This window comes from Notolabrus celidotus, chromosome 8 (assembly GCF_009762535.1).
Source record: "Notolabrus celidotus isolate fNotCel1 chromosome 8, fNotCel1.pri, whole genome shotgun sequence".
Classification (NCBI taxonomy): Eukaryota; Metazoa; Chordata; class Actinopteri; order Labriformes; family Labridae; genus Notolabrus; species Notolabrus celidotus.
The window spans coordinates 12,994,518-13,021,435 of record NC_048279.1 but is presented as its reverse complement, the minus strand read 5'-3'; the positions used below and the strand labels follow the sequence as shown (position 1 = coordinate 13,021,435).

Below are 26,918 nucleotides of genomic sequence, written 5' to 3'. Positions count from 1 at the left end.
GACTCAGCTGCTAATCAATTTGTTCCCTATAATAGAAATTTTAGCTTTAGTAACTTCATGCTGGCATTCAAACACAAGTCCATCAGCAGCAGAATAGATTGCCTCATCAGGTTTGAATACATTTGCATGAAGAAAAACTCATTTAAAGAAGCATTCCATCATGTAACTCGGAGTTTCTGCTTCAACGCCTCGCCCCGATTCGTTATTCACGAAGATGATTGAAGGATGTATCCGTGTGTAAACTCGTTAAACGGCACCCATCAATTACTGCTTCTCTTCAGCGAGTTAATGTGATGATGATGAGGAAAGAAGGAGGAGGAAGGAAGGAAAGAGGAATAGAGGGTGAGAGAGAGAGAGAGAGAGAGAGAGAGAGAGAGAGAGAGAGAGAGAGAGAGAGAGAGAAAGAAGGATATGGAGGGTAAAATGAAAAGAAGAGAGAAAAGCTTTGATTTGAGAAAGCTGACCTCTAAGCCGATTCCATTCGACTCACACCAGTAGTTTTGGCTTGATGGTGCTGGGGAAGACACTTCTGTTGTGTGTGTGGGAGAGAGAGAGAGGGAGTGTGTATGTGCTGGGGGGTTGAACAAGAAATCTCTGTGCATGCACATTGCAGCTTCATGCAAACACAGAAAGGCTGATAACTTCAGATTTTTGCATGCTAGCCTGCAAGTGTGTACACGACAGCAATATGGTGTGTCAGTGGGGTTCTCCCACAATGTAATTAGGTCAGAGAGTGTCTTGCCTGTGAAACATTATTAGCTTCCAGGTTCATATATGATTAGGATCCGCCTGCCCCCTCCCACTGTGTGTCATTATCAGCACATGGTCGTAAGAATCCCTCTGGTGCCTCGTTCTGAATGTGGCTCCTCTTCAACAATTAAATGAAACAAGGAGAGCACACAGACACAATTGGGGACATGCCGCTTAGTCATTTCCGTGATGCACACATCAGCTTTATACGAGGAGAACACCCCGTCTGCAGGGACTCTATTGTCTGAAGTTGTGTGCTGCTGCATTGAACTGCACACACTCCCCCAGATGCAGTAGCAGGTTTTCACTCTATTGCAGCACTCTCTCTGTCTGCTGAATTACAGCTAGCATCAGCAACTAAAGTCTGAGAGCTATTGGCATTCACACACACACACACACACACACACACACACACACACACACACACACACACACACACACACACACACACACACACACACACACACACACACACACACACACACACACACACACACACACTGCATACACCCCTCTGACTGCCGCTAGAGATGGAAACGGTCTCCATAGCAACATTCCCCTCTCCTGTTCAGCACTCCGCCAGTAGCAGGTCCACAGAGGGCGTGGGGGGTACAAAACAACAAGCGCTCGCTCTTTCCCTCTCTCACTGCCTAATATATAGTCACTGTTTAACAGAGGGCTAGCCCGTCCTGCAGTGTGTGGTTTGTATGAGTGTGTGTGAGAGGCAGACATTATGCTGTGCCATTTTAGCCCGGGGCTGTGTATTAATTACAGTCACCATTAGCCTCTCCCAAATCCATGCAGATGTATGTCTTTGAGGAGGAGAGGAAAAGCTACCTTAAGGGTAGGTGTCTATTATTTACTTTGGATGCAACCGTAGCACTATAGACACACAGAGAAATGTTGGAAATGAAAAGAATTTGGAGCGATTGTATCTTGCAGTTGTTATCCTGTTGATGCACTGAGGAGATGTGAAGTTAGAAAGAATACTGCACATCCAAAGACAAATATCTGCAACATGGTTTGAAGGGTTAGAACTGTGCTTTTTAATGAAGAAGCAGGAGAGCCACTGAGCAGCACGGGGTCCTGCAGCCAGGAGGAGAGAGGTGAATTGCATTATTAGTGTGGTAGCAGAGTCTCTTTAAAAAGCAGGAGCACTATTAAATGACACAGATCGTCTCACTTCACTCAGACAATTAGTTGATATCATGCAGTGACTCATGCCGGGGCTTCTTCTAACCCATATTTCACCAAGCGAGGGTATCTGTGCCAGAGCATCCTCTGTGGATATATCATGAGATTCTCCTTCTCTTCCCCTTTCCTCTGACATGTTTTTTTTTCCTCCAGATCTTACTGAAAAGGTCTTTTGTTTTGTCTGACTGATACCTTGACAGCTTTGTGCACGTCCACACTGACATTTTCTCCCCCCTCTCTGCTTCCTGTGTTGCAGCTGACATTATCTCAACGGTGGAGTTTAACTCATCAGGGGAGCTGTTGGCCACCGGGGATAAAGGAGGCAGAGTGGTTGTCTTCCAGAGGGAACAGGAGGTAGGAAATGCCAACAATGCAACGCTAATTATGCTGCCCTTCTGCTGAGAGGATTTGACAGCCTTGAAACAACTAAGATTGTTTGTTTTTAGATAACTAGCTTGAAAGAGGGTATAATTAAAGAGAACAGTCTGATGGAAATTCGACAGTGAATATCTTGAAAGCACAATTAGTAAGAAAAATCTCCACAAAGAAGGAATGTTTGGCTGTCATTTGTAACCACAAATGTATTCTGAATACCGTTAAGATAACAAGGTTTGTATTGACACTAAAACCATCATTCTTAGGTTCAGAGAAATGTGCAATGGTGCATTATAAATCTAATGTTCTACATTTCATGCAATGGAGGAGCCATAAAAATACAGCACAATGGAATTAAATTCTGTTTCAATATAAATAAAGCATAAAAGAAAAGTTAGGCGACAGAACAACCGCTCCATTCAATACACTAGTCCTTTCTATTTTATGTTAGCAAGAGTAAAGAAAAATATTAGCACCTTTGAGAAGTTTGATTAAGGCACAGTGGTTAATTCATTTTAAAGAGATCATTATTGCATGGTTAGAGAGTTAAATATGATGCTATAGAGCTGAGAACATGATAGATTGTCTTAGCAATGCAACTACAGAAACAAACAAACAGCTAAGAGTTGCTTCACAAACGGTAACAAAACCACCTCCCCCCTTTAAATTTAGGTTTGTGATAAGACTCCAGTCGAAAATAAGTTGGGATGCTGTTTAAAATTTTAAATAAAAACAGAACTTGATGGATTGCAAATTATTTAAAAAACAATTTTTTTGAAAATAGTGCAAAGACAACATATCAAATGTTGAAACTTGTATTGTTTTATGAAAAATACATGCTCATCTTAAATTTAGTGCCAGCAACATGATTCAAAAAGTTGTGATGGGGACAACAAAACACTGAAAAAGTTTTTGATTCTATTAAATAAATAAATAAGTCATCTGAAGGAACGTCTCCCAACTTATTAGGTTATATATGTAACAGGTTAGTAACATGACTGTAATGTGGTATTTAAAGGGAATTTAGGAAGCTGGGTCTCTCAGTAGTATGTAAAGATGAAGAGTTTCACCACTCTGAGAAACTGTTTGAGCAAATGGTTCAGTGATTCCAGAATGTTTCTCAGCTTAAAATTTAAAATAATTTGAATGTTTCCTCGTCTACAGTACTTGTCATGAAAAGATTCAGAGAATCTAAAGGAATCTTTGTACAAAAGGTACAATGCCAAGAACCAATACTCTATGCCCGTGGCCCGCCAGGGGCTGGTCTCCAAAACAGACTGTCGTGAAAATGACTGCATGGGTTCTAAATCCTTTCCAAAAATGATTGTCTGTGAACACAACTGTACTGTAAAGAGGAAACAATATGCAAACATGATCCAGAAATGCTGGCATCTTGTCTGGGCCAGAGTCCATTTAACCTGGACTGAGCTGAAGTGGAAAACTGTCCTGTAGTCTCACAAATCAGGATTTTGCATTCAATTTGTAAATCATGGATGCAGTGTCCTCTGCTCTAAAGGGGATAGGGACCACCTGGCTCATTATCAGCTTATGGTTCAGAAGCCAGTGATGGCATGGGGATGCATAAGTGCCCATGGCATGCATAACTTACACATCTGGGAAGGCATCATTAAAGCTGAACAATATACACAGGTTTTGGAGCAACATATACTGCTGGCCAGACAATTCCTCTTTCAGTGAAGACCTTGCATATTGCATCATGACAATGCCAAACAGCCTATAAATAGAATTTTACAACAGCATGGCTCTGTATGTAAAGAGACCGGGTGCTACACTCACCTCCCTGTAGTCCCAACATGTCACCCATTTTAAAAAAAAAAGGGGGGAATCATGAAACAAAACATACAACAAAGGAGACCCCAATCTGTCAAGCAGAAGAGATCCTATATTAGGAAAGAGTGGCCTGTTAGCATGTTCACTTTTGCTAATTTGCCAAAAACTGAGATTAAAACTGAGGCTAGACATAATCTATTACCGCTGTAGATTGAAGAAACGAGTATGAAACAGGCTAATGTCATGAGACAACAAGAAATGCTCGTCTGGGAGTTGTCATTTACCACATTTTTTAAGAGGGTAAATGTTTTCCCTGCTTAAGATATTCAGACCCTTTACAGGAAGCCAACCTGCCAAAGTCCCTCTGCTAGTATGGCAATTTTTTAAGGTCTGATTTTGAAGCTCATGGGAGACATTTAGTGGAATCAAAACAAAGATCTACACCAGCAATGATTTTTTTCTCAAATATTGAACATCTTACTCTCACATATTTGTTCCATATTTCACTCTTTGAGTAAACACTAAACAGACAATCACTGACTTTGTCTCTTTTTCACTTCCTCTTGCAGAGTAAGAGTCAGCCCCAACGTCGAGGGGAGTACAATGTTTACAGCACATTTCAGAGTCACGAGCCAGAGTTTGACTACCTGAAGAGTTTGGAGATCGAGGAGAAGATCAACAAGATCAAATGGCTTCCTCAGCAGAACGCTGCCTACTTCTTGCTCTCCACCAATGGTAAGTAATTCAGCTTAGGTGAACCTGGTGCTGCAGGGTAGAGAAAGTCAAAGAAACCATCAATCTGTTGTGAGAATGTGTTTAAATGTCAGGATTTGGTTGCTGTTAGTCAATAAAAGTGTCAGCTCATGATTAATTTCTCACTGTGTGGAAGGGTGAGATGTACAACTGATGTAAAAGGAGATGCTATCTATGTCACATCAAAATATCTGACTTTCTGTTTGCATTTATTGGTGTTTCTCTTGGAGGAACAAACGCCAAGAGCAGATGCGTTTCAGATTCAGGAGTTCATGCATGGCTGCCACAGCAGAAACAAACACACACATACATCAAAGCGTGTGCAACCACACAGTATACATGCACACTGAATCAAACAGACACACTCACATCAGCAGATAGACGTCTTGCAGATTGCGGGCTTCATGCATGGCTGCTACAGAAGTGCTAGCGGTGGCTGGAGCAGATGGTGGAGGTTCCTGTGGCGATGGCCTTGCTGCTCTGACACCAATATTCACAGCGGAAATTAAAATGAAAAAAAAAAAAGCAGTAAACAACCTGACTGCTGCCGCCATTCCCTTCAGCAGAGCGAGAAGATGGGATGTAACTGGTGTCTGTGTGGTGCAGATTGAAAAGCACCCAGATGGCTTTTTTTCTGGGGGAGCATACACTGCAGCCGGGAAATGTAGTCAACTTGTAGATTGATATCAGTGACATGAAAATGTTCACAGGAGCCGCCATTCATCATTTTCCCTGGCTGCTGCCCAGCTACATGCCAGATTGGCTGCCCAACCCCCCGCATCCATCTTGGATCTGTGATTCACTGTAGTGAGCTGTGATCTAACTGTATTTGTGTTTGTGTGTGTCTCTGTGTGTGTTTGTGTGATGTATCCATCCCAGACAAGACAGTGAAGCTGTGGAAAATCAGTGAGAGAGACAAGCGTCCAGAGGGCTACAACCTGAAGGACGAGGATGGACGGATCAGGAACCCGTCGACGATCACATCGCTCCGGGTAAGGGATCAAGCAAAACTAGCAGGGTAACACCACCTAAAATGTCACATGGAGTCACGTAAACAACTACTTCGCTTGTCTTGCTGTTGTGTTTATATTTTTGCAGTTTGGCTTGAGGCCAAGTAGCAGGTGGAAACTGAAGACTGAATATTCCAGATAAATCTCAAATGAAAACAGAAACAGGCTATGCTGAGAGAGGGATATGGAAAACCTGTTGTAGTCACTAGTTATAATTTCTAACTATTAACTGCGTGACTTATTCTATAAATATATAATGAAAGTTCTTGGTTTTAACTCCTCAAGCTTCTGAATTATCATGTTCTTGAGCCAGGTTTATACCTCTACATTGACTCTACACAGTAGCCATGCAAAAGTGGAATATGAAGTCGTGAGCACTGCTTACCCGTGTGTTGAAGTGTCCAAACCACTCGGCCTAAATGCTAATCGGCAGTGCAATTTCTATGCTCATCATATGGCCAGTTTCCACTTTTTGCTGCATTCCTTGCATGTTGTGCACAAGAAAATAATGCAACTGAATCCAAGTTTGTTATGTTGGAGAAGGAGCTGATAAATGTTGAGCATGTTATAGACTGTCTAAAATATGGACATAGTATCCATGACGTCACCCATCTGTTTCTGAAGCGCTGTTTTGAGGCCAATTTCTGCTGTTGAGTGATTGTGAAGTAAAGAGGCGGGCTTTGAGCCTCCTAGCCAACAGCTAAAGTGTTCCCACCTGTCAATCAAGTCAGCTGTACCTCTCATTGGAAGACACATTATCTAAATATCTTCGAAATTGCCGCGTTAGAAAACAAATCATCCCCCTCACAGTGTGTGCCGATCGGGGAATGAGTTATTCAGACTACACTGGTCTTTTGTACAAGGCTGTAAACATGTTTATTTCTGCTGTAAAGGTCATCTTTTTTTATTGGTGTGTATGTGGTTTCCAGTACTTCCGGACCCAGCCTCAAGCGGATCTTCGATGAACTGCAGTTTTTAGCACTTCCGCATTGGACTCATATTTTTAGACCGGAGGTTGCCGCTTGGATAGACGCAGAAGTTTAAGCCAAGCTTTAGAGTCATTATGGTCCCATAGTTGCATAACCACACAACACAAGCAAACAATTTCTACTGTTGTCTTACAAGTAACAAGAAAAAATCCTCTATACAAATATCTCTTCTGTTATCTCTTTCTATTCCAGCATTTGTCATGTTAACTTTTAGAAAATGTGCTTATTTCCTTTTCTTTCTGCAAGATTGATACAGTATACTTGTGTATTAGCATTGTGAGTAACTTTTGGTAAACATGGCGGCTGGCTTAGCTTAACATTACAACAATGAATCAGGGAAACAGCTACTGCCCAACCACAGGTAACAAATTCCACTTTAACCAGCTTCTCTAAAGCTCACAAACAAGGCTTTGAAAACAGGAGTTGTGATTTTTACACCTCATATAGAAAATTAGTCAACAAACTACAGATAGGCTAGTTTGGGCTAATTGAATTTGTGCTCCCCTGTCATACTGACATATTGCACAGTGGTATTCATTTTTTTCTTTTCTAACTTTTAACAAGAAGGCATATTTCCCTTATGTTTGCTTAACTTTTTCTGTGAAAAGTTCAGGAGAATGATGTAAGAGAAGAGTATGAATTAGAGTCTAAATGAGGCAAAGTTTTGATTGGACATGCCTGTCCAAAGGGCAGGTTGATAAAATATTTTTTAGAGCAGACATGCAGTCAGTGCTAATAACATTTACAACAGCTCTGTTTTATTCAAGTGTCCTGTAAGTCATGATAGTCTGGCAGTGGAAAATTGGCCAGACGTGGAATATAGAGCTCAGTAGAAGTTATCTAACATGAGTTTTATAATCAATAGCTGTATTTTTTTTCTGTGACAAAGGTCTGCTCTCACTTTGAATCTTGAGTGAAGTCTGAATAGGATGAGCTCCAATAAGCTGATTATATCAAAATAAAGCATTCAGTCATTACGTGATGAACGCCTTTAATCCTTCTTAACAACACCTACTGCTTGTCTGAAATGTATCCATCACAGTTCACATGGTTTTCCCTTTTTGAAACACACGCTGATAATATGCTCACTTTTAATTCTGATCAATGACACCAACAAACACACAATCACAGGACAATTTAGAAGATAAGCAGCCAGGAGAAAGTGAGAAGGAGTAATTGTAATGAGCACTGAGGTGAAGACCATGAAGGGATCATCCTCACTGACCCCCCTTTTTCTCTTCTTATCACTGCACTACCTCTTTAATTTTTACACAAAGCAGCCAGGCACGTAGGACAGCATTCGTGTGTGTGTGTGTGTGTGCGTATCTGCCATAGTAGATTAGTGCTGTGTTCAGCGTGTCCATCCCTCTTTGTCTGGCTGGCCAGGGGATCATAGCAACCTGGAGTACAGGCCGGGACTGTGGCAATCCTGTTTAGAGGCTGTGAAATCTACGCATGAGGGCGAAAGCAGGTGGAGGAAAGGGAAGAGCTCAGAAATATAATCCAAATTGTAGCCAGAAATTATCAAACAAAAAGTACTCTTTATTGTATCAAACAAAGTCTTCCATACACTATTCCGGCAAAACACAAAACGTGTATTCTCTGTTGTTATCAGTATTCAACATGTTGCTTTTAAGGAGGGAAAATTCTGCGCTGTGAATAGGTTAGTTCATGTATTTCCTACTTTTAAAAGTACAAATATCTCAATTTTACATTCTTCATTCTTAAGGGCGAGAATCTTTAGGTTGTCTTGGGCAGGATGAATAATGTAACTGTCAGTGTTTGGGGTTATGGGTTAATACGGTCCGTGTCTCTTTGGACAGCCGGTGAAAGACATGGAAATGAAGTGACACCCATGGAGATACAGCAGCCTGCTGGGCTGCCATGTCTCTCTGTCAGTGCCAGAAACGGACGAGAGAAAAAGGGGAGAAGCAGTCGATTTGTTCTTCCCTCTCCCTCCCCTCCCCTCTCTCTTTGTCTGGGTTTTATCTGGCCAACGGGGGGCTGCATGCAGGCTGGTGCTGGGTGACTTTGAAGCCCAAGCAGTGCTGTGTAACTGGGAGTGTTTGTGCATATCAGTGTGTGTGTGTGTGTGTGTGTGTGTTTGTGCATATCAGTGTGTGTGTGTGTGTGTGTGTGTGTGTGTGTGTGAGTTCATCTTAATTCTGCAGAGTTTAGTTATCATTCCTCAGCAGGGCCTAGTGATGCCCTTGGGCCATCTCTCTTTCCACCTCCTTTTCTGGCTTTCTCTCCTAATTCACACAAACAAAAAAGAGGAGTGACTTCTTCAGCACCTCTATGAGAAGGAAAGAGAGAGAGAGAGGGAGAGTGCAGTGTGATCACTGAGTAGCCGTGTAGCAAACAGATATCCTCGGTCTGATTGAAGCAGCTCATCAAACGGGCCTGGAGCCCCTCAGTCTGTCTCTGTTTCATTAAGATTTGTGGAGTAAATGTCACGAGTCCCTGGAGTCATCTTGTTATGGCTCAACCTCACAGACACAAATGCAGCATATTAACGACACAGAATTCATGCACATTCAGACACCCACAGATAAATATCTGAGAGGTTTCCTGGAGGAAGCCAGCACCACAGTGCGTTAAATATTAAATCTATGTTGCAAAATCCTTCAAAGCCTTCAAGAAAGATGTGTTTTCCTTCCTTGCACTTTTATTTTCTGTGGTTTTCAAATTCTAACTCTCCTCTCTTCATCAAAAAGGTGCCGGTGCTGCAGCCTATGGACTTGATGGTTGAGGCTACGGCTAGACGAGTTTTCAGCAATGCTCACACCTACCACATCAACTCCATCTCTGTCAACTCTGACCTCCAGACGTATATCTCCACTGATGACCTCAGGGTTAACCTGTGGAACCTTGAGATCACCGACCGCAGCTTCAGTATCCTCTTACTCAGGACTGCTCAATGTTTGGGAGCATTATTCCCTTAAAAAATAGTTTAAAACTGTTTTGGTACATGCTTGTTTCTGAGCTAGAATTAAAAAAAAGCTGGGATTTCTCCTTTTCTTTGGCTTCACAGTCTATGCAGCGTGCTGTCTGACAGTTGTAGTTGTTCCTTAGTGCCGTCTTGTCAGACATTGTGGACATCAAACCAGCCAACATGGAGGAGCTGACGGAGGTGATCACCTCTGCAGAGTTTCATCCCCAGCAGTGTCACACCTTTGCCTACAGCAGCAGCAAGGGCTCGATACGACTGTGTGACATGAGACAGGCGGCGCTCTGTGACAAACACTGCAAATGTGAGTACCAGTGAAGTGCATCATGGGAGTGACAGGATGCAGGAAAAAAAAGTAACCTTGTTTTGAACCAGCCATTTAAAAATACTGTTAAACTTCAGTGTTAGCACGACTATATAAATATTTTTTTACAATTGTATTACTCAACTAACTCATATATGAGGGAAATGTCTGTATTCAATTGAGATGTTACTAAGCGACTCATTTGCTAGTTGTTTAAATGGAAATTAAAATTCTGACTTACTAGCCCAAAGGTAAGAAAAAATTCTGAGAGAAAAAGTCTATTTGAGCTCAATTTATCCAACACAACTAAACATAGGATCACAGAGTCTGTGGGTAGATGATGTCAACAGGTTTACTAAATGTGGCTAATGTACGCAGAGCTGGAAACACCAGCCTTTGGTCCTCCCTGTATGCCTCCTGTCATCTGTGATTGTTTACCGCTGGTAGTAATCTTCATCAACTACAGCTAGTGGCTAGTGGTCGCGATACTGCTCCGGCACATGTTTGGGTCCCCATTTCAGGCCTAAATAACAACAAGATTAATAACTCATTCAACCGACTAGTAATTCTTGTGTCGGCTAGCAAGAGTGAAAATGTTTCATTGTGTATCACACGTTTAATGTGCACATCCCTAGTACTCAATCCTCTAAATGTTACTCTTAAAGCCTGTCTACAAAGCTACTGGACAAAACTGACCTTCTTGATAAATAGCTGGATTGTATTGAAATTACAACGGTGAATGTTATTTTTTTCTGCGTAAATGATGTAAACTTATTTTCCTGACCATCAAAACATAACAGCAGTTTTCTCAATGAATTTGTAGAGTTTTATTGTAAGTATGATTGGCTTTGAAAAAAATGTAAGTGTTGAAACTAAAATAGGAAAACAGAAACGCATCTGCTCGTTGAATACGGTCACACCATGTTTGCAGATTCACACTCAATGTTTCTGCTCCATCTTTGTCTTGCCCTCTGCCTAATATGTCAGGATTGATACCCCATCAATAATTCTCCTTGTGTGTTGCAAACAATGAATGGCCTTGTCCAAAGCTTAACATCGTATGCATACACTTTGGCCGAATGAATAATGAATGCATTGACATTTTGGCTAAAAAAATCAATGGCTTAAGAGCTATCGCATTAGTCCCACATGGCCACACCTTGTTGTTCAATACAGTCAGTCATTTCCTCAGACGTATTGATGTGTCCACTGGACCGTATAGTAACGTGGCCTGTTGATTTTCTCATGTATTAGAGGGATAAATAAGAACAGATGTAAGTAAATGTGAAGCTGTGCTACTGGTAGCTTCATCTGATTGTTTAATATTGACTGATACGTGCCATTACTAGACAGGTGCTTCCAGCGCACACACCCACACACAAACTGACTGAGCAGGCAGGTGCTCTTGTTTGCCTCAGGACGGGTCTGTTAATACTGACCTACTGTCTCACTGCATGAACGCCTATGGCTCAGAGCGATGTATGATACACTCCCGCCCACACATTCACACAGCTTTTCTTTCCCTCGGCATCCACACACAAACACAAATACATACACACACACAAAAAACTTCAGGAACCTTCTACATAAATAACACAAACACACAATCATACTGTATCCCCCCTCTGGTACCTGTAAATCCAAGAGGTTGCTGCTATCAATCAGCGTTAGTGTGAGAATGGGTGGATGGTAGGATGGATGACTCAGGGATGGATGAAGGGATAGGGGATGATTGCCAAAGCGCTGAGCTGCAGGACAGAGAGATGGGGACCAAACAGCTCAATGCTGACTCCCCAGGGACCCTATTATTCGCCAGGAGGGAGGGAGGGCAGAGGCTCACACGCACACATGCATATATACATGCACATATTGCACATTCATACACACACACAAACACGCACACAGAAATCCAGTGGGGCTCAAATGGGCCCAGCACTTTGACATTGATTTGTTTTTCTTATCCCTTCCTCATCCCCTCATTTTTTCATCTCTCAGTTCACATCCCTAGTTAGACTCCCCATTGACACATCACAGAGCGATTCTCTAGGTCTCAGTGGAGGAGGAGGAGGCAGAGGGGGGGGGAAGGGTGGGGGCATATTTGGAGAGATGGAGAAAGAGAGGAAAGGAAGGAAGGGTGGGAGGGAGGAACAATAACTTGACAGCTAACGATGGAATGCCTGGCTCTTATCCCCAGCGTGCTGGCCTGCACACAGATCAGCAGCTGCCAGAATCAATATGAATCATAACCAATATTTACCCAGCATGCTGACCCACGCCTGCCTCCCTAAACACACAGAAATAATACCGTGAAGAGATGCAGCTGCTGCAGCAAACCAGCATTGTTGTGGCTTTTATCGTTCACTAATGACAACCCACAACAGACTCTGCTTTTCTTCCCTCGCTCTCAGTGATTAAAAGATTTATGAGAGGAAAACACCTCTGTAGTGCAGGGACCTCCTACTGAGGGAACTGTGTTTGCTTTGTTAGAAGATAACTCTCTCTTGTTTTTTTTTTCTTGTAGACTTTGAGGAGCCAGAGGATCCCTCCACTCGCTCCTTTTTCTCTGAAATCATCTCATCCATCTCTGACGTGAAGTTCAGCCACAACGGGCGCTACCTGATGACACGGGACTACCTCACTGTCAAGGTGTGGGACCTTCAAATGGAGAACAAACCACTGGAGACATACCAGGTGAGTTTTAGTCAAGCTAATATGTGTCTGTTGGACAGTTTTATATCTACAATGAGGTTTCTCAGCCACAGACAAGAATGATTAGGCTGAGTTCAAATCCAAAGATTGATTTCAGACTAATCAGTCAGCATAATCCTGTTCCACCGTCATGCTGCCAATTTGTAAATGTGTCATCTTTAGCGATTAACCCAGGGTGGCTTATTGAGCTTCCTGTCTGTAAAAAGACAGATAGTAGTGCTGCTGATCCAGCCTGAAGGGCAAAACCTCCCACCGTGAGGTCACCTGGGGTCACATCCACACTTTCTGATCAGGGGAAGCCATCTTAGGGCAGGTCATGAGTGATAGGGCTATCAGCTGGGCTCAAGGGATTCACTGTCCAATTCCAGCTCCGCCTCCACCTGCTACCTAGCATCTTAGTGTGGGTCAGCAGCTCCGAAGGGATTACTGAAAGTAGAGCATATGGCTGTGCAGCTTATTGTTGCATGGCAATGAGAAGAGCTTAAGATGTTGGAAAAGTGTGGCCACAATCCACCAACCACTTCAGAAGTTCATGTTTTTATTTGTCTTTTTTAGGTCCATGACTATTTACGAGGCAAACTTTGTTCTCTGTACGAGAATGACTGCATCTTTGACAAGTTTGAGTGCGTCTGGAATGGATCTGACAGGTAAGAGTTATCTAATATGCACTTATCTATTCCTCCATACATTCTATATATCCAATCAACCCTTTGTTTTCCTTTTATCCTTCTCAGCGTCATAATGACCGGATCCTATAACAACTTCTTCCGAATGTTTGACCGGAACACTAAACGGGACGTTACGCTGGAAGCATCCAGGGAAAACAGCAAACCCAGAGCCATTCTCAAGCCTCGCAAGGTATGTCAAAGCTCACCAATTCGATTTAGCTAATATGCTGGAGTCTTATGATTGAGACTGATGGACTTCTTATTTCTACTGATGAGGACCACCGGAAGGCCGCCATTCACTGCTACGAATCAAAGTCTTATGATACTCTGAGTGGTTAGAATCTCTAAAGATAGACCACCATTAATTATGACCTTAAAAGCCATAACTATGTGACATTCAGTTGAACTATTTTAATTTGGCTGACAAGTGACTACTGAAAATTCACAATACAGGAAACCACAGATGCATGAATCATTCAAGAGTTAATTTCTCTGTTCAGAGGACACTAGATTGATGAACAAGAATCCAACAATCCTAAAGTTGAAGAGATAGACAACATGACAGCTCCACAAAAGTGAAGCTGAAAAACGCGAAGCTCCCCCTACTGACTGGCTGCTGTAAAGCTCACAAAGCCTGCCTCCTCCATGTTAATATGAGTCAATACAAAAACCAAAATAGACATCAGATCGTTTTCTCAACATGGTTTCTGTCAGAGTTCTCCTGATTTACATGTAGGTGTTAATTGTAGGTTTAACACCATTATTTACAGCTCTGTTGACAAAAGCGGCATAAACATAACAAGACTGTCCATGAACAGCATTTATTTTGTGCTGGCAGTGCCCACTACCTCAATTTCAGTGCGCTTCTCACTGGTGCTTTTCTGTTGCTGGGTTTTAAAGTTTGTACTGCGGTACTCCCATTTCCCTTGGCAGAGAATGTTAAGTCTTTTTTAAAGTGCTCCGCATGCTTAATATTTGCCCTCATACAATGAGTTTTACAAAGAAAACATGAAACCGTTTGACAGAAATCATGTAGCATTAGCAGTAGGGCCGAACGATTAATCAAATTCAAACCGACATCGCAATGTAATAAAATGCAATTCTCAAATCGCAAAGGCTGCGATAAAAAAAAAAAAAGTTTAGTTTACACAGACGCATCCTAACATGACATGCATGCAGTAGGTGGTCGTAATGCACCCTTCAGCTGGTTTGCCGACGGCCAAAAATCTCCGAAGAACGAGACACGTGCGAGCGGGGGGATGAAGAAAACAACTTCAGCCACGCTAAGTTTTGATTTGTGTTTTTGTTGTTGACATCTTTAAAAATGGCCTCAGCAGAAGAACCCATCATATTGAGGCGTCCAAAATAATCAACAAGCTGAATATCAACATGTGGAGCAGGCTTATAAATAAACTCTGCAGACGCAGGGTCAGTGAAGACCCAGACAACATGTGGATTTACTGCAACAGGACAACTGAACAGAATCATATTTCAGACTCACAGTGTCCAGTTTTCTGTCTACTCGTTCTTATTGAGAAAAAATAACATGTTTACATGGTCAGGTGTCAGACAGGAGCGCAACCGGGTCATAATCAGTCCGGTAGCAGAGAAAAAAAGAGACCTGTCACTCAGCCGCAGCCCCCAGCTGAGCGTCTCCGCTGTGTGCAGTCAGCTGGTTCACATCGAAACATGCTTTAAACTTAAAACACTTGTTTGGCAGAATTAGTTCAGTAGTTGTGGTGAACACTTACAAGGCTGCAACTGCACTTATACTCAGTTACTTAACAGAGCAGTGGAGCCTGTCTCTCTCTGTGTTAGATAAAACACGTGGTGCACTGCAAAAATTGGAAACACAAAGACAGAGTCTCACTCTTATCAATGTTGCTGTTCACAAAGAATGTTAGCATCTTTGAGCTTATTGTTTTGGTTTGATCTGCCCATGTGAAGCTTGTTTCAACCCACTGCAGGTTGCTGTTTTCAGATAAAGAAAGAAAAAAGTTCTCATAAACCTTCTAAACAGCAGACGGAATAAATTTAGCAGCAAGCTCGCAGACAAACTAAAAGATTTAGCAGCTAAAGAGGCCACAAATTCCCCTCAGGTTGAGGCAAACACTATAAACAAGTTAAAATGAGAATTAAATCAAAATGAATTATTTGGTAGTCTGAAAATAACCCTCCACATTAATGTTAATTTACTCCTGTCTACTGAAATTGACAATAGGCAACTTTTAAACTTCTTACAAGGGATGTTTCAAAGTGACTAAGTTCTCAGTCTTTTGAATATAAATATAGATTCTGACCGACAAGCCAACCACCACAAGCCTTTGGTCTTCCTTGTAGGTTAACGTCCACATGCCTGTGCTGGTTGCATGTAGCTCTGTACAAGATGCCATCTGTCATCTATGTTTGTTTACATCCAGGTAGTAGAGCACTTATTGTAGTAGCCATTGACCGGAGCTACAGCCTTCGCGGTGGGTGGCATTGTAGTTTGAACACAAAATCTGACTGACATTTCAGGCCTACAGTAACAATTATACTAATAATTAATTCGCCAGCGAGCAAGAGTGACGTTTAGTCACACATCCTGTATCTTACTAAAATATAAACCACATCTACTTTATGAGGTGTTATCTTTCAGTGTTATATTTTACAGCTTGTTCTGATGTATCAAAGAGAAGAATATGAAATTAATATTGCAGATATTAATGTTAATTTATGCTTTGAAAACGACAAGAACTGTCATACTTTAACGCTTCTTTATCTCTACTGTTGTCCCCCAGGTGTGTGTGGGTGGGAAGCGTCGAAAGGATGAGATAAGTGTAGACAGCCTGGACTTCAGCAAGAAGATCCTTCACACTACGTGGCATCCGCATGAGAACATCATTGCTGTAGCGGCCACTAACAACCTCTACATCTTTCAAGACAAGGTCAACTAACGGACAAACTGACCCTGCTGACACCCCTGACACATGAGGGGCTGCAGGGAGAGGCAGGGTTGGAGAAAGACAGTGATGAAGCCCTGATCTACATCCTCCTCCTCCTCCTCCTCTTCCTGTGTCTTGTTGCTGCCAGTCTTAAATTTTTCCGCTCTACTGAAGAAGTGCAGAAAAAAATATATATCCAGTGACTGATCTCTAAAATGGACTGGGAATTTTTGGGAAGCTGGAAATCAAAACAAACTGGATACAACTTGTGGAAAGGGTCCCTTAAAATCAAGAATGGACTTCTTCTATTTGATTTCTAATTTAATTTATTTAGCCCTGCAGACACCTGAAGAAGTGAATCCTGTGCATTTATGCATCAAGAGGATTGCTGCATGAATAAAATGATGTAGCAGCCCTCTGGACCCTGAAGTAAGGGGCTGGATGTGGGTTCACTGGACATAAATAAGAGCACACAGACAGAAACATAGCTTACATGATGGTGGCTCATTGTCATGTAGCAACAGTGCCCCCTGTCTTTTTGTCTGCTCATGCTACGGTGCATGTGATCAACCCTGCAGCCTCCGATTGAGGCTATGTTTCCAGACAGTTTAATCTGCTGCAGAGTTCCTACAAAAGAGGAAGAGACTGTTATTAATCTCTGACCCCAAAAACTGAGTTTTCTCTGCCTGTGATACAACGTGGTCAGTCTTTCTAGTTCCAATTCTGTGTCTCCCTGGTGAGACTGCTGTAGTCTGTAATGTGAATGAAGCCCCTCCAGGCTGTGTCAATGGTTTTATTTAATGCTGTTGTTTTATTGAGTCCTTCTCTCGGTCAATGAGTCTGTTTAGAAGCTGTGGTGCCTTCTTTTGGTATGTGGGGGTTTGATGTAGTGGGAGTGGGAGGGGGGAGGGGACTGAGTACAAGGCAGGAGTGTGAATGTTTCAAATGAAATGTTAACATAGCATTTTTTTTTTGGTTGTTGTTTTCCCTCTTTCTCTTAAAACGTAAAAGCTCAACTGAGGTCCGAAGTGAAAAAAAGTGCTTGAAGCGATGTAGTCCAAATTACATTAAAGCACTGGCTACATGCTTGCGAGTTCAGGGGAGAACGCTGTGATTTGTACAAATTAAGTGATGCTTGTGTTACATTGCAGTCAGTCTGATGTCATCTGTTTGCAAGAGACACAACAGAGCCACATTGAGGATTTCTTTTTCTAATTTGAACTCTTCACCATATTTGAGCTTATTTGGATAGTACTGAAAATGATCTGTAGATGGTAGTAGAGTATACTTTTCATGTTGATATATTGAACCTTAGACTTCTTGGAATAACAATGCTAGCACAGCTCTTTTTGCATGTATTGGATCTGATTCTGATGAAACGGTCAGCTTGCATACAGGTATTTGAGCATCTACAGATCATGTGAAGCACTATGCAAGTAAAAAGCTGTAGCCCATTTGAAAAAGGTTTAATTTGTCATTGCTGCCGTGCTTGTCCAGTAGCAGGTTGAATTTCAGCACTCGGCTCTAATCAGTTTGGAATTCTTCACTTGTCTCAAATTTGTTTTCAAGAGCCAACTCCCATAACAGAAAGCGGTCAAAGGTCTAAATGAACTCTGTGAAATCAGGGAATTATTAAGTGTGGTTCCTTTGAACAGTTATGTCTTCTAAACAACCTCCTTTGTGACACTAATTGAAACAAAAAAAAAACCTTTTATAGCTCAGAATGTATTGAAATGCAATTACCATGCAGTCTTTATGCTTACTGGACTTTCTTTGAATAAAAAAGAATAAAGATGTGCAAGTTCAAAGTCTTCTTGGACCTCCTCTTTTAACACTGCTGGCTAAAATGGCCTTCCTCAAACCACCACTTACACCCTTTTTCTACACACTTCAACTCTGCGCACTTGCAAGGAGGGTCCGTCATATTGAGTGCTATCCAAAACCTGTAAGTGTGGAGTGGGAGTAAGTGGTCAGACCCTCCAACAGCAAGTCAGCACCAATAATGGCTTACTGACCAGGTGTAACGCCATTTATTGTTCATCATGGAAGAGGCTCTATGAATTTTAGTTCCCTGTTATAACCCACACAGACAGAAACTGCTTTTATCAGTATTAAAAAGATACAATCATACAAATCTTAAAATCTAAGTGTATGATACATTCACAATCTTATTAACCCCTTTGAGTCTTTAAAATTGTACACGTTTTGGATATGTAGTTGCTTTATGTGTACAGGGATTCACAAAAAGTCATACTGAAAATAATACGTCAACAAAAAAGCTTTCAAAAAAGATTGGGAGTTTTCTCATGTTGTGGTATATATTTATGAAAACAAATTATTTTTGTGATATTTAACCATGGTTACATAAAGCTCAGTTTTTGCAGGAACGAGGGGAGTTCATACTTGCAGCTGAATCTCCTCCATCCGCTTTGATAAAGGGTGCTTCATTCAGCTGTGGTCGGGACATCAAACCGTCCACTTCATTGCAAAATGGGGGCTAGTTTGAGACAGCCCCAGAATGAATGTAATTCAAGTGATATATTTCCTGTCTGGGATCACTGCTTCTTGTGGTACAAAGGTGCCCCCTTGTGGATAAAGAGCAAATTATATACAAGAATCGGCCTATGCAAAAAACAGAAAGGGGAAGGCATGACTTCATCAACTGGACACAGTTGGTGGTTGATTTCAAATTACAAGTCAATGGTAATTTCGTTTAATTATTCATGTTTATTAATTGATCTGATGTACCATTTTAAAAGGAGAAATTTAGTTGTAATATGAAGTTTTAGATCCACCTGGGTTGATAAAACAACAAACATAAATGGCAAAGTCATCTGGATTGCTGGTGGAAGCTTCAGATGTTGTACTGAAGCTTGTACTGAAGGTTGTACTTAAACTTAAGTTTATCCATAAAATACCTTTACTTTTTACTTGACACCTTTACTCAACATTCAGAAAAGAAAGAGCATTAGTATTTCTAAGGTACCATTACTGTAACGCCTGTAATGACAAATTAGAACTCCAATGTATTCATCTGTCATACTGTGCACATTATGCAGTGTTTTTCTAATTGGCCCCATGAGGCTGTAGTCTACGCACATTTTTTCAGCTGGGGACAGCAGCTGTCAATCAAACAGCATCTTTATAACCAGCTGCAGAAGCTGCATCATTGTGCCTCAGGATAAACCCGGGGACAGACAGGAGCTCCACTGTGATCATTGATCATCAATCGATACCTTCTCTGATGCGATTACTCTAACAGGTTCAGTGAGTTATTTTTGACAGATCCTAAATCAAGCTCAGCACTCACATATTTGGACACAGAGTGATTTTCTTCTCCTTGGTGCATTTGACTTCTCACAGTTTTCTTCTTATACCTGCTCGACGACTTTTTGGAAAAAAAAATGGATAAGCTGGGCGGGAATAATGCAACAGTGGTGAACGGCTCCATAGACATGTGGTCATTTAATGGACATGGCTCTTTCCAACATCTGGACCCCAGGGAGCTGAGGGTCCTAGTACCAGCTATTCTGGGGTTCATCTGTGTCTTGGGTGTGGCTTGTAATCTGACTGCAATGGTCATCTTGTTCTCCAACGCTCACAGGGGCAAACTCTCTCTCATCAACTCCCTCCTCTTCAACCTGATGTTTGCTGATGGATTGGTGCTGGTGTTTTCTGTGCCCTTTAAGGCAGCCTCCTTCTCCAAAGCTAGCTGGGATCTGGGTTGGGTGGTGTGTAAGACGGCAGACTGGTTCCTCCAGTCCTGTATGGCAGCAAAAAGCCTCACAGTGGCGGTAATGGCCAAAGCATGCTACCGCTACGTCTCAAACCCAACCAAACAAGTGAGCATCCACCTGGGCTCCATCTTGGTGGTGTTCTTCTTCATCTGGCTGTCCGCCTGTTCTGTCACCATCCCTCTTTGGCTGTTTGCTACCCTGCAGAGACGGATCCGTGGGCTGGTGTGTGTCCTGGTAGTTCCCCCTGAAGCGCAGAATTTCATGTCAGTGTACGTCAAAGCATACCCTCTGGGGGTCTACTGTGCACCTCTCAGCTTTGCTCTGATGTATTTCTGGAAGGCTTACGGCCAATGCCAGCGTCGCTCCAGTAAGACCCAGAACCTGCGCACACAAATCCGATCCAGAAAGCTCACCTTGATGCTGTTCAGCCTGACTGTGGCCATGGCTATTCTTTGGCTCCCACAGTGGGTGGTGTGGCTTTGGGAGCGTCACATAGCTGAGAAGGAAATTGAAGGAGTCAAGCCATTGGTGTCTTCTCTCCCTCTTCTTCTAACCCTCTCTGCTCAGCTGCTCACCTTCTCTCTGTCCCTGGTGAACCCTCTCATCGTGCTCTCCCTCTCAGAAGAGTTCAGAGAGGGATACAGGGGGCTGTGGAGACGCCTCACGCTGCGCAAACAACCTCCTCCAAAGCCGAAACCTGGACCTCACAAACCTTCAGCAGTCCTGTCGCCTTGCCCCAGACCAGAGACTTCTGTTGAACTGAGGGGGGATAACAGCTTTCGATCGAGCTCCAGCCAGGGTCCTAGCAAAAAGGCTCAGCCCCAGACAGAGCAGGGAGGAGGAGACATGGAAATTGACAGAGTGAGCCTAAAGGATGGTATCGTCTTGCCTGATTTGGAGCAATTCTGGCATGAGAGGGAGACTGGATCATACAATGATGAAAATGATCCTGTGCCGTGGGAGCACGAGAACGACGGTGGGAAGAAATAACAACTGACCTCAAGCTTATCCCATACTCCATTTTCGATACAGTCCTCAGATGGAAACAGCTTCATCAACTTACCACAGTTGCATGGACTGCTGAGTACTTCACAGCAAATCATTTGTTTTCTGTCAACTGTGTTTAAGATATTATTGAAAGGTAAGAAGTGAAATCATTGTGGAATACAAATAGAGCAGTATCGTCTGCATATAAAATAAACAGTGCATGATATCGTCTTTTTGTTGTCTTTTTCTGGTTTGAGAAAAAGGTTATCAGTGTAACATGACTTTTGGTGACTGTTAATTCCAGCTTCTGACAACGGTGACGGTGGAAATAAAAAAAAAGTAGATTTGTACATATTTTCAGTATATTTTGAGGTGATGAGCATTGAAAGCACCCTTACATTGAAGTATTTGTACATAATACTGCCATTCAATAAAGTGTGCTACTACACTGCCATATTCTGAAAGTAATTCCCTCAGAAAAAAAAAGAAAATCTTTATTTGCATATCTTATTTTGGGGTAGATGTTTTATATGTGGGTGTATTTTGTACTCATGTGCAATGATTACTTCTGTAAACCCTGTGGATATTTGCATTGTGGAAATTGGCAGCTTTTAACTGTCTGTTTTTACTGTATGTAAAGTAATATTGTACATCTGAACAAACAGTGTGACCAGTGTGAACAATCAGTATTAAAAATATTTAAAAACAAAGTCTGTCTGTGATAAAACTGACTTGTGGACGCAAAAATAACCTGAAAAATAAGTAAAATAAAGATGTAGAACCACTTTCTAGTTGGTTTGTTTGTGTTCAGTTCAATAGGGGATGTAATATTTGGTTAAATCAATGACACACTCATAAACAGACACACATTTACAGTACAGTCTTAATGAGATGGATCAGACATCAGCGGATGGTCTCCTGCTGACATCACGTCATTAAATGTATTTTCATAAGGGCATCCATTTGAATTGCCTTGGGTTCTAATTAGAGGTAAAGAGCTTTCATCTGAACTCAGATGGATTCATTTCAGTTGGCTCAACTCAGCAGGAGGCTCATAAAGAATTCTCTCTCCATTGATCTAAAAACACAGGACAGGTACCTCACAGGTATAAGGCATAAATAACATTGAGAAGGTGCCTGTGCTGATCTGGCATTGATTCATCCATCTGATGTAAAAGCAAACTGGCTGTGCTGAACATTAGAGCCTTGTGTAACTATTATTTTGTATTTATGTAATGACAGCCCCTCATTTATAGAATTACATGGGTTGATAGTATCATGTTGACATTACTAAATATCGATAAAAAAGTGAAGAGGGCATACAAACATTTTGGAAGTATGAGTCATTTGATAGACACCTTGCTCCTCTTATTCCTCCTTCCCTCCTTTATGACATTTTCCTCTCATTAATCATTTATGTTGACCTTTAATCGCCAGAGGCAAGTACCTCAATCAGAGCAACACTTAACTACATAACCCAGTATCAGTCCCTGGAGTGATGACTTGGCCATAAACTCTCAATGCAAGAGGATATGCTGTCAGTGTTGGACCAAATTTGTACCATTACTAGATTATTATGGAGCCAAAACGATGGCTTTAATGTTTGGTATTGAAAATAAAATTTGGCATTGAAAACACACTCTGAAACTGAAAAAAAAAAAATTGGCATTGAAACACTTACATTGAAAAAAAATGTAACGGCATCAAAACAGGTATTGGCATTGAAAACGTTTCATTGAAGTTAAAATCACAAACATCAAATTTTATATCATTTAATTTATAGCAATTTTTGCATTCTCATATTTTTTTCAATGACAGTCATATTATTTTTCTTCGATGTCACTTTTTTTCAATGACAGATTTTTTTTTCGATGACTTTTTTCTTTTTTCGAATGCAGTTCTTTTTCAATGATTGAATTTTCAGTTCCAACTTTTTGTCACCGTTTTGGCGTGGAGGGGAGGGTTTGAGGGGAGGGGCTAGGAGGGCGTGATTTGCATCGTTTTTCACGTGTCGTCACAGACTCATGGAACGCCCCCCCTGCAGGGCAAGGAAACATACAGTCTATGCTAACTACCTAAGGGCTACGGAGAAATGACCGGACTCTGCTGCCAACAACGTGTTTAAACCATAGGTTTAAACACTTAAAAAGTGCCGAACAGTTGTTTATCAGGTATATGACGAGGAGATAAGCCCGGGTTCTGCTTCTTACAGGGATATTTTATTGTTTTTGACGTGGGGTTGTATGAGTTTCATGTTACCGATAGATACTAGCCACACTAGTTTGTGATCTGCTGGTATATCTTAATTCCCAAAGGTCAAAGAAGACTGTTGTTGAGTCTTGCTTGTGACAGCAAGAAGTTTTCTCGGTTCATTGTGTGTAAACTGTGTGCATTAGCTCACAGTTTACACATCTGCACCACCAGGTAACTCTGGATCTCTCCTGCTCTCCAGTTTAGCTCTGCAGTTCCTCCGCTTTTTCCTCCGGTGCATTGAATCTCCCTTTCCTCTGTAAACTCCGGCTCATGAAGGTGTCCACGCGTGTCCGCAGTAAACGGCACGACATCGGCGCAGTCAGAATCCCTCGTTACTAAGTTTAGTTGTATTTTTATGACTTTGAAGCTGCAGACCTGAACAGCTGATCAGTGCGTTGCAGGCGGAGGAGCACGTCTGTGTTGTGTCAGTAAATAATGCAAAAACAAACAGGCTTTCTGGTGTCAAAGTGAAGTGCTGAATAAAATCACACGTGGAGTGTACATCTAAACCGAGATGAGTGCTCAGGTCAGAGTATTGTAAAATGAGCTGAGTTACGTGGCAGGACTGACCCGGTCTGCAGAAACTGTAGCCTAGCTGCTGCTGTTTCTCCTGTAGTTTCTCACTACAGGAGCCGAGCTGACCGAGGTCCGTTATGGCTAGTACAATTACTAGTGACATAAAACTCATACAACCCCACTTCATAAACATTGAAATATTCCTGTAAGAATCCCATCTTAGAAATAAAACCATGAGAGGATGAGATGTGATTCAAAAGTGTCTGAACCCCAAAAAATACCAATAAACATTTTTAAAAACTCATTAATAACTCCATTACTATCCAATGAAATCAATATTTAGTGCATTGGTGTTCTTTAATTCTGTTAATTTAATTCACAGATCACAGTTCGGGAGGATAATTCACTCGTTTTTACTGAAAATTCATGTTAAAACTTTTTTTTATGTACATTGGAAAGTGATTTGGGTGAAATATGTCACACAGTTGCAAAGAAACATTTAGTATTTGACACTTCTGACCACTTTTGGCCTCCCTTTTGACTGCAGGGTCAAATTGACCCACAATCAGTATGTGATATAAACATGCTAGGGGTTGCAAATGTGTGAAATGAACCATTTTAATTTTATATGTTGCTTACACTAATTAAGCCAAGCAGAAAAATTTTCATAGCAAAAATTACTTTTGACATTTTTCTTTTTTAGATTTTTGAACTTTAGAATGGGTCAACTTGACCCGCAACATAACAGGAGGGTTAAAATGCAGACAATTAAACTTAAAACACAGACACCAGGAATGATAGGTGCATCTTTGGAAATTAAGCTGCAATCTGGCATCAATTTCAACCACAGAGGTTGAAGCATTTTTTGAGCTTAGCTTATTCTTAGCACATCCCTGCTGCCATGTTATACCCAGAGTGTAATCAGCAGAATAATCATAGACACCTGTGCAGGTGTGAGATGATGTGGCATTTCTCCAGCTGGACCTCATTAGATCAAAGTGTGACTAATGACCCTCAGTGTACACAGCCTCTGCTGCTGCCCAGAAATGAGCATATTTACTGAATGTCTACAGTGACAGGAGCTGAGTCATTCCAGAGGATGCTGTACATTTAGTCATACTTTACATGTATTCATATCATATAAAAGTATATATATGTATAATATATAATAAACATAATAATAATAATAATAATAATAATAATAATAATAACAACAACAACTTTGGAGGAAGATGATTTTAGAGAGTTTATAAAATAGCCTGACCTAAAAAAAAGAATATTTTTTAAATGTTTAAAAAATAATAATTATTAGGCAGTAAAATAGAGTTGATGATAACAAAATCTGAGTTGAAGCAGGGTTTGATTCAGAGAAAATTTGTGACAAAATGTTGAGTGTTAATCAACATTACAAGTGGAAAAACAACTCAGGGTTAATTGGGTCATTATTCTAGGCAGGGGGGTTCCAGCAGGAGAGCTCCTCTCTTTACTGGCCCCCCACCCACTGTGAGGTGAGGTGGGGGTGACACCCCTGCGTTTTATCCATCAGCCAATCATCATCTGTAATAAATGAAACTCCACAGGAAGTGACTTGCCAGTTTACACTAATTATGCTCAGCAGGAGAGACTGGCTGCAATTAAGCCACATGCTAAAACCTTTGCCTGCCAATGATGCGGCTCCCTCTGAGTCACAGCTACGTTTGGTCCTGTGGAAGATCACCTGGACCCCCAGTCTACAGAGGGTCGTTCTGGGAGTGTGTGTGTGTGTGTGTGTGTGTGTGTGTGTGTGTGTGTGTGTGTGTGTGTGTGTGTGTGTGTGTGTGTGTGTGTGTGTGTGTGTGTGTGTGTGTGTGTGTGTGTGTTTCATTTTGAGCTGGAGGGAGATGGGTTCAGGGGGTCTGGCCTTGGTATTTAGCAGTCTTTTGATTAGAATAAATCTGTTAGCTTTCATCTCAGTGAAGGATGTGGGGATCTAAAGGGCAGGCACTTTGCAGCATTTCAAGCAGAGACCCAAGAGGGGGTGTCAGTTCAGCCTATAGCTTCTCTATTGATTTATAACTGAAAAGCTAGATACCCTTTAACACTGAGGGCCTGCACTTGTTTCATCATAGTCTGAGGATAACTTTTAATTTATCCAAATACTTTTTTATATCAAATACAACAGAACAAAAGTACCAGGATGTCCAACTTCGGAGGGTAACATTTTACAGCATAAGAGTAAGACTTTTTGGTCGTCTTGAAGCACAGTCCTGTAAACAACGGAGGATATGTTGAATCTATTCATCACTCATAACATGGCAGAAAACTGTAAACTGCATGGTTGAATCCACTGGTAAGTCAAAAGCCATTACACTATCCTTAGTAAAGTTAAAGATTGTGATATGGGTGAGGGAGTCAAAGTTAAGGCTCAATATAATGTCAAAGTTGTAGGCTATGTATTCATTGTTGGCATTGAGGGCATCTGCAGTGTGCTATGTTGGAAAATGAAGGTACGATATTTAGATTGCAGAGTGCTTGTAATGCCGTGCAGACAATTTGATTTATTGTTGCAGAAAAGGCAAAGATGAAACACATTTCAACAGAGATGATTCATTCTATTTAGTGTCCCACTAAGGGATGCTAGTAAGGCAGCATGCAAACCCCCAGGTCCATATATGCCAATAAACTGCAATGACAAGCTAAAATGTCAGCAGAGGAAGAGGTTACATGTTCAAAACTACGACTATTGTTTTGGTTTTTAGACCCACAGCAGCATTGGTATAGTCTTGTTGCTCACGTCAAATACAATTCAGACAACACAACGGTAGACACAAACTGCACCTTGCAACAAACAGCAGAAGCAAACATTTCTCTTAGTGGTCAGTGGAACCAAAACATACAGTAAATATTCGACTAACCTTCTTCAAGAGACAGAAACGAGGGCTTCTATTGAATGTTAATGCCAAGAAGTTTGCCAATGCAAACTTTACCACGCTGTCACATGTGGAAGTGTTGTCTCCAAGTAGTTGTTG

At 41.5% G+C, this 26,918-nt stretch overlaps 2 protein-coding genes and 1 long non-coding RNA gene across 5 annotated transcripts in view; 2 read left to right on the top strand and 1 right to left on the bottom strand.

Moving 5' to 3' along the window:
- The window catches only part of LOC117818074 (serine/threonine-protein phosphatase 2A 55 kDa regulatory subunit B beta isoform), a 54,366-nt gene extending 36,141 nt beyond the window's left edge, over positions 1–18,225 (top strand). For 2 of the 3 annotated variants that reach the window (XM_034690932.1, XM_034690933.1), the window contains exons 2-10: positions 2,201–2,298; positions 4,680–4,845; positions 5,743–5,855; positions 9,580–9,757; positions 9,952–10,116; positions 12,638–12,807; positions 13,381–13,472; positions 13,560–13,683; positions 16,274–18,225. In XM_034690932.1, coding sequence (XP_034546823.1) covers positions 2,201–2,298; positions 4,680–4,845; positions 5,743–5,855; positions 9,580–9,757; positions 9,952–10,116; positions 12,638–12,807; positions 13,381–13,472; positions 13,560–13,683; positions 16,274–16,429 — 1,262 coding nt within the window. In that variant the 3' untranslated portion in view covers positions 16,430–18,225. Of the gene's footprint in view, positions 1–1,323; positions 1,595–2,200; positions 2,299–4,679; positions 4,846–5,742; positions 5,856–9,579; positions 9,758–9,951; positions 10,117–12,637; positions 12,808–13,380; positions 13,473–13,559; positions 13,684–16,273 lie in introns of those variants that run through there. The other variant, XM_034690934.1, reaches the window with a different exon arrangement.
- On the bottom strand, positions 4,698–26,894 carry LOC117818077. The gene is made up of 3 exons (XR_004632294.1): positions 26,805–26,894; positions 5,233–5,343; positions 4,698–4,875 (listed from the first exon to the last, which is right to left on the bottom strand). It is a non-coding gene; the product is annotated as an uncharacterized LOC117818077 (long non-coding RNA).
- Positions 19,711–21,451, top strand: gpr151 (G protein-coupled receptor 151). Its single transcript, XM_034690935.1, has one exon. It carries the CDS (start codon positions 19,822–19,824, stop codon positions 21,142–21,144), a length of 1,323 nt encoding a protein of 440 aa, XP_034546826.1. The 5' UTR covers positions 19,711–19,821; the 3' UTR covers positions 21,145–21,451.
- Positions 26,895–26,918: the final 24 nt, after the last annotated feature.

Excerpts from the sequence above, each read along its gene's own strand:
- gpr151 (XM_034690935.1), top strand. The coding sequence starts at position 19,822 with ATGGATAAGCTGGGCGGGAATAATGCAACAGTGGTGAACGGCTCCATA.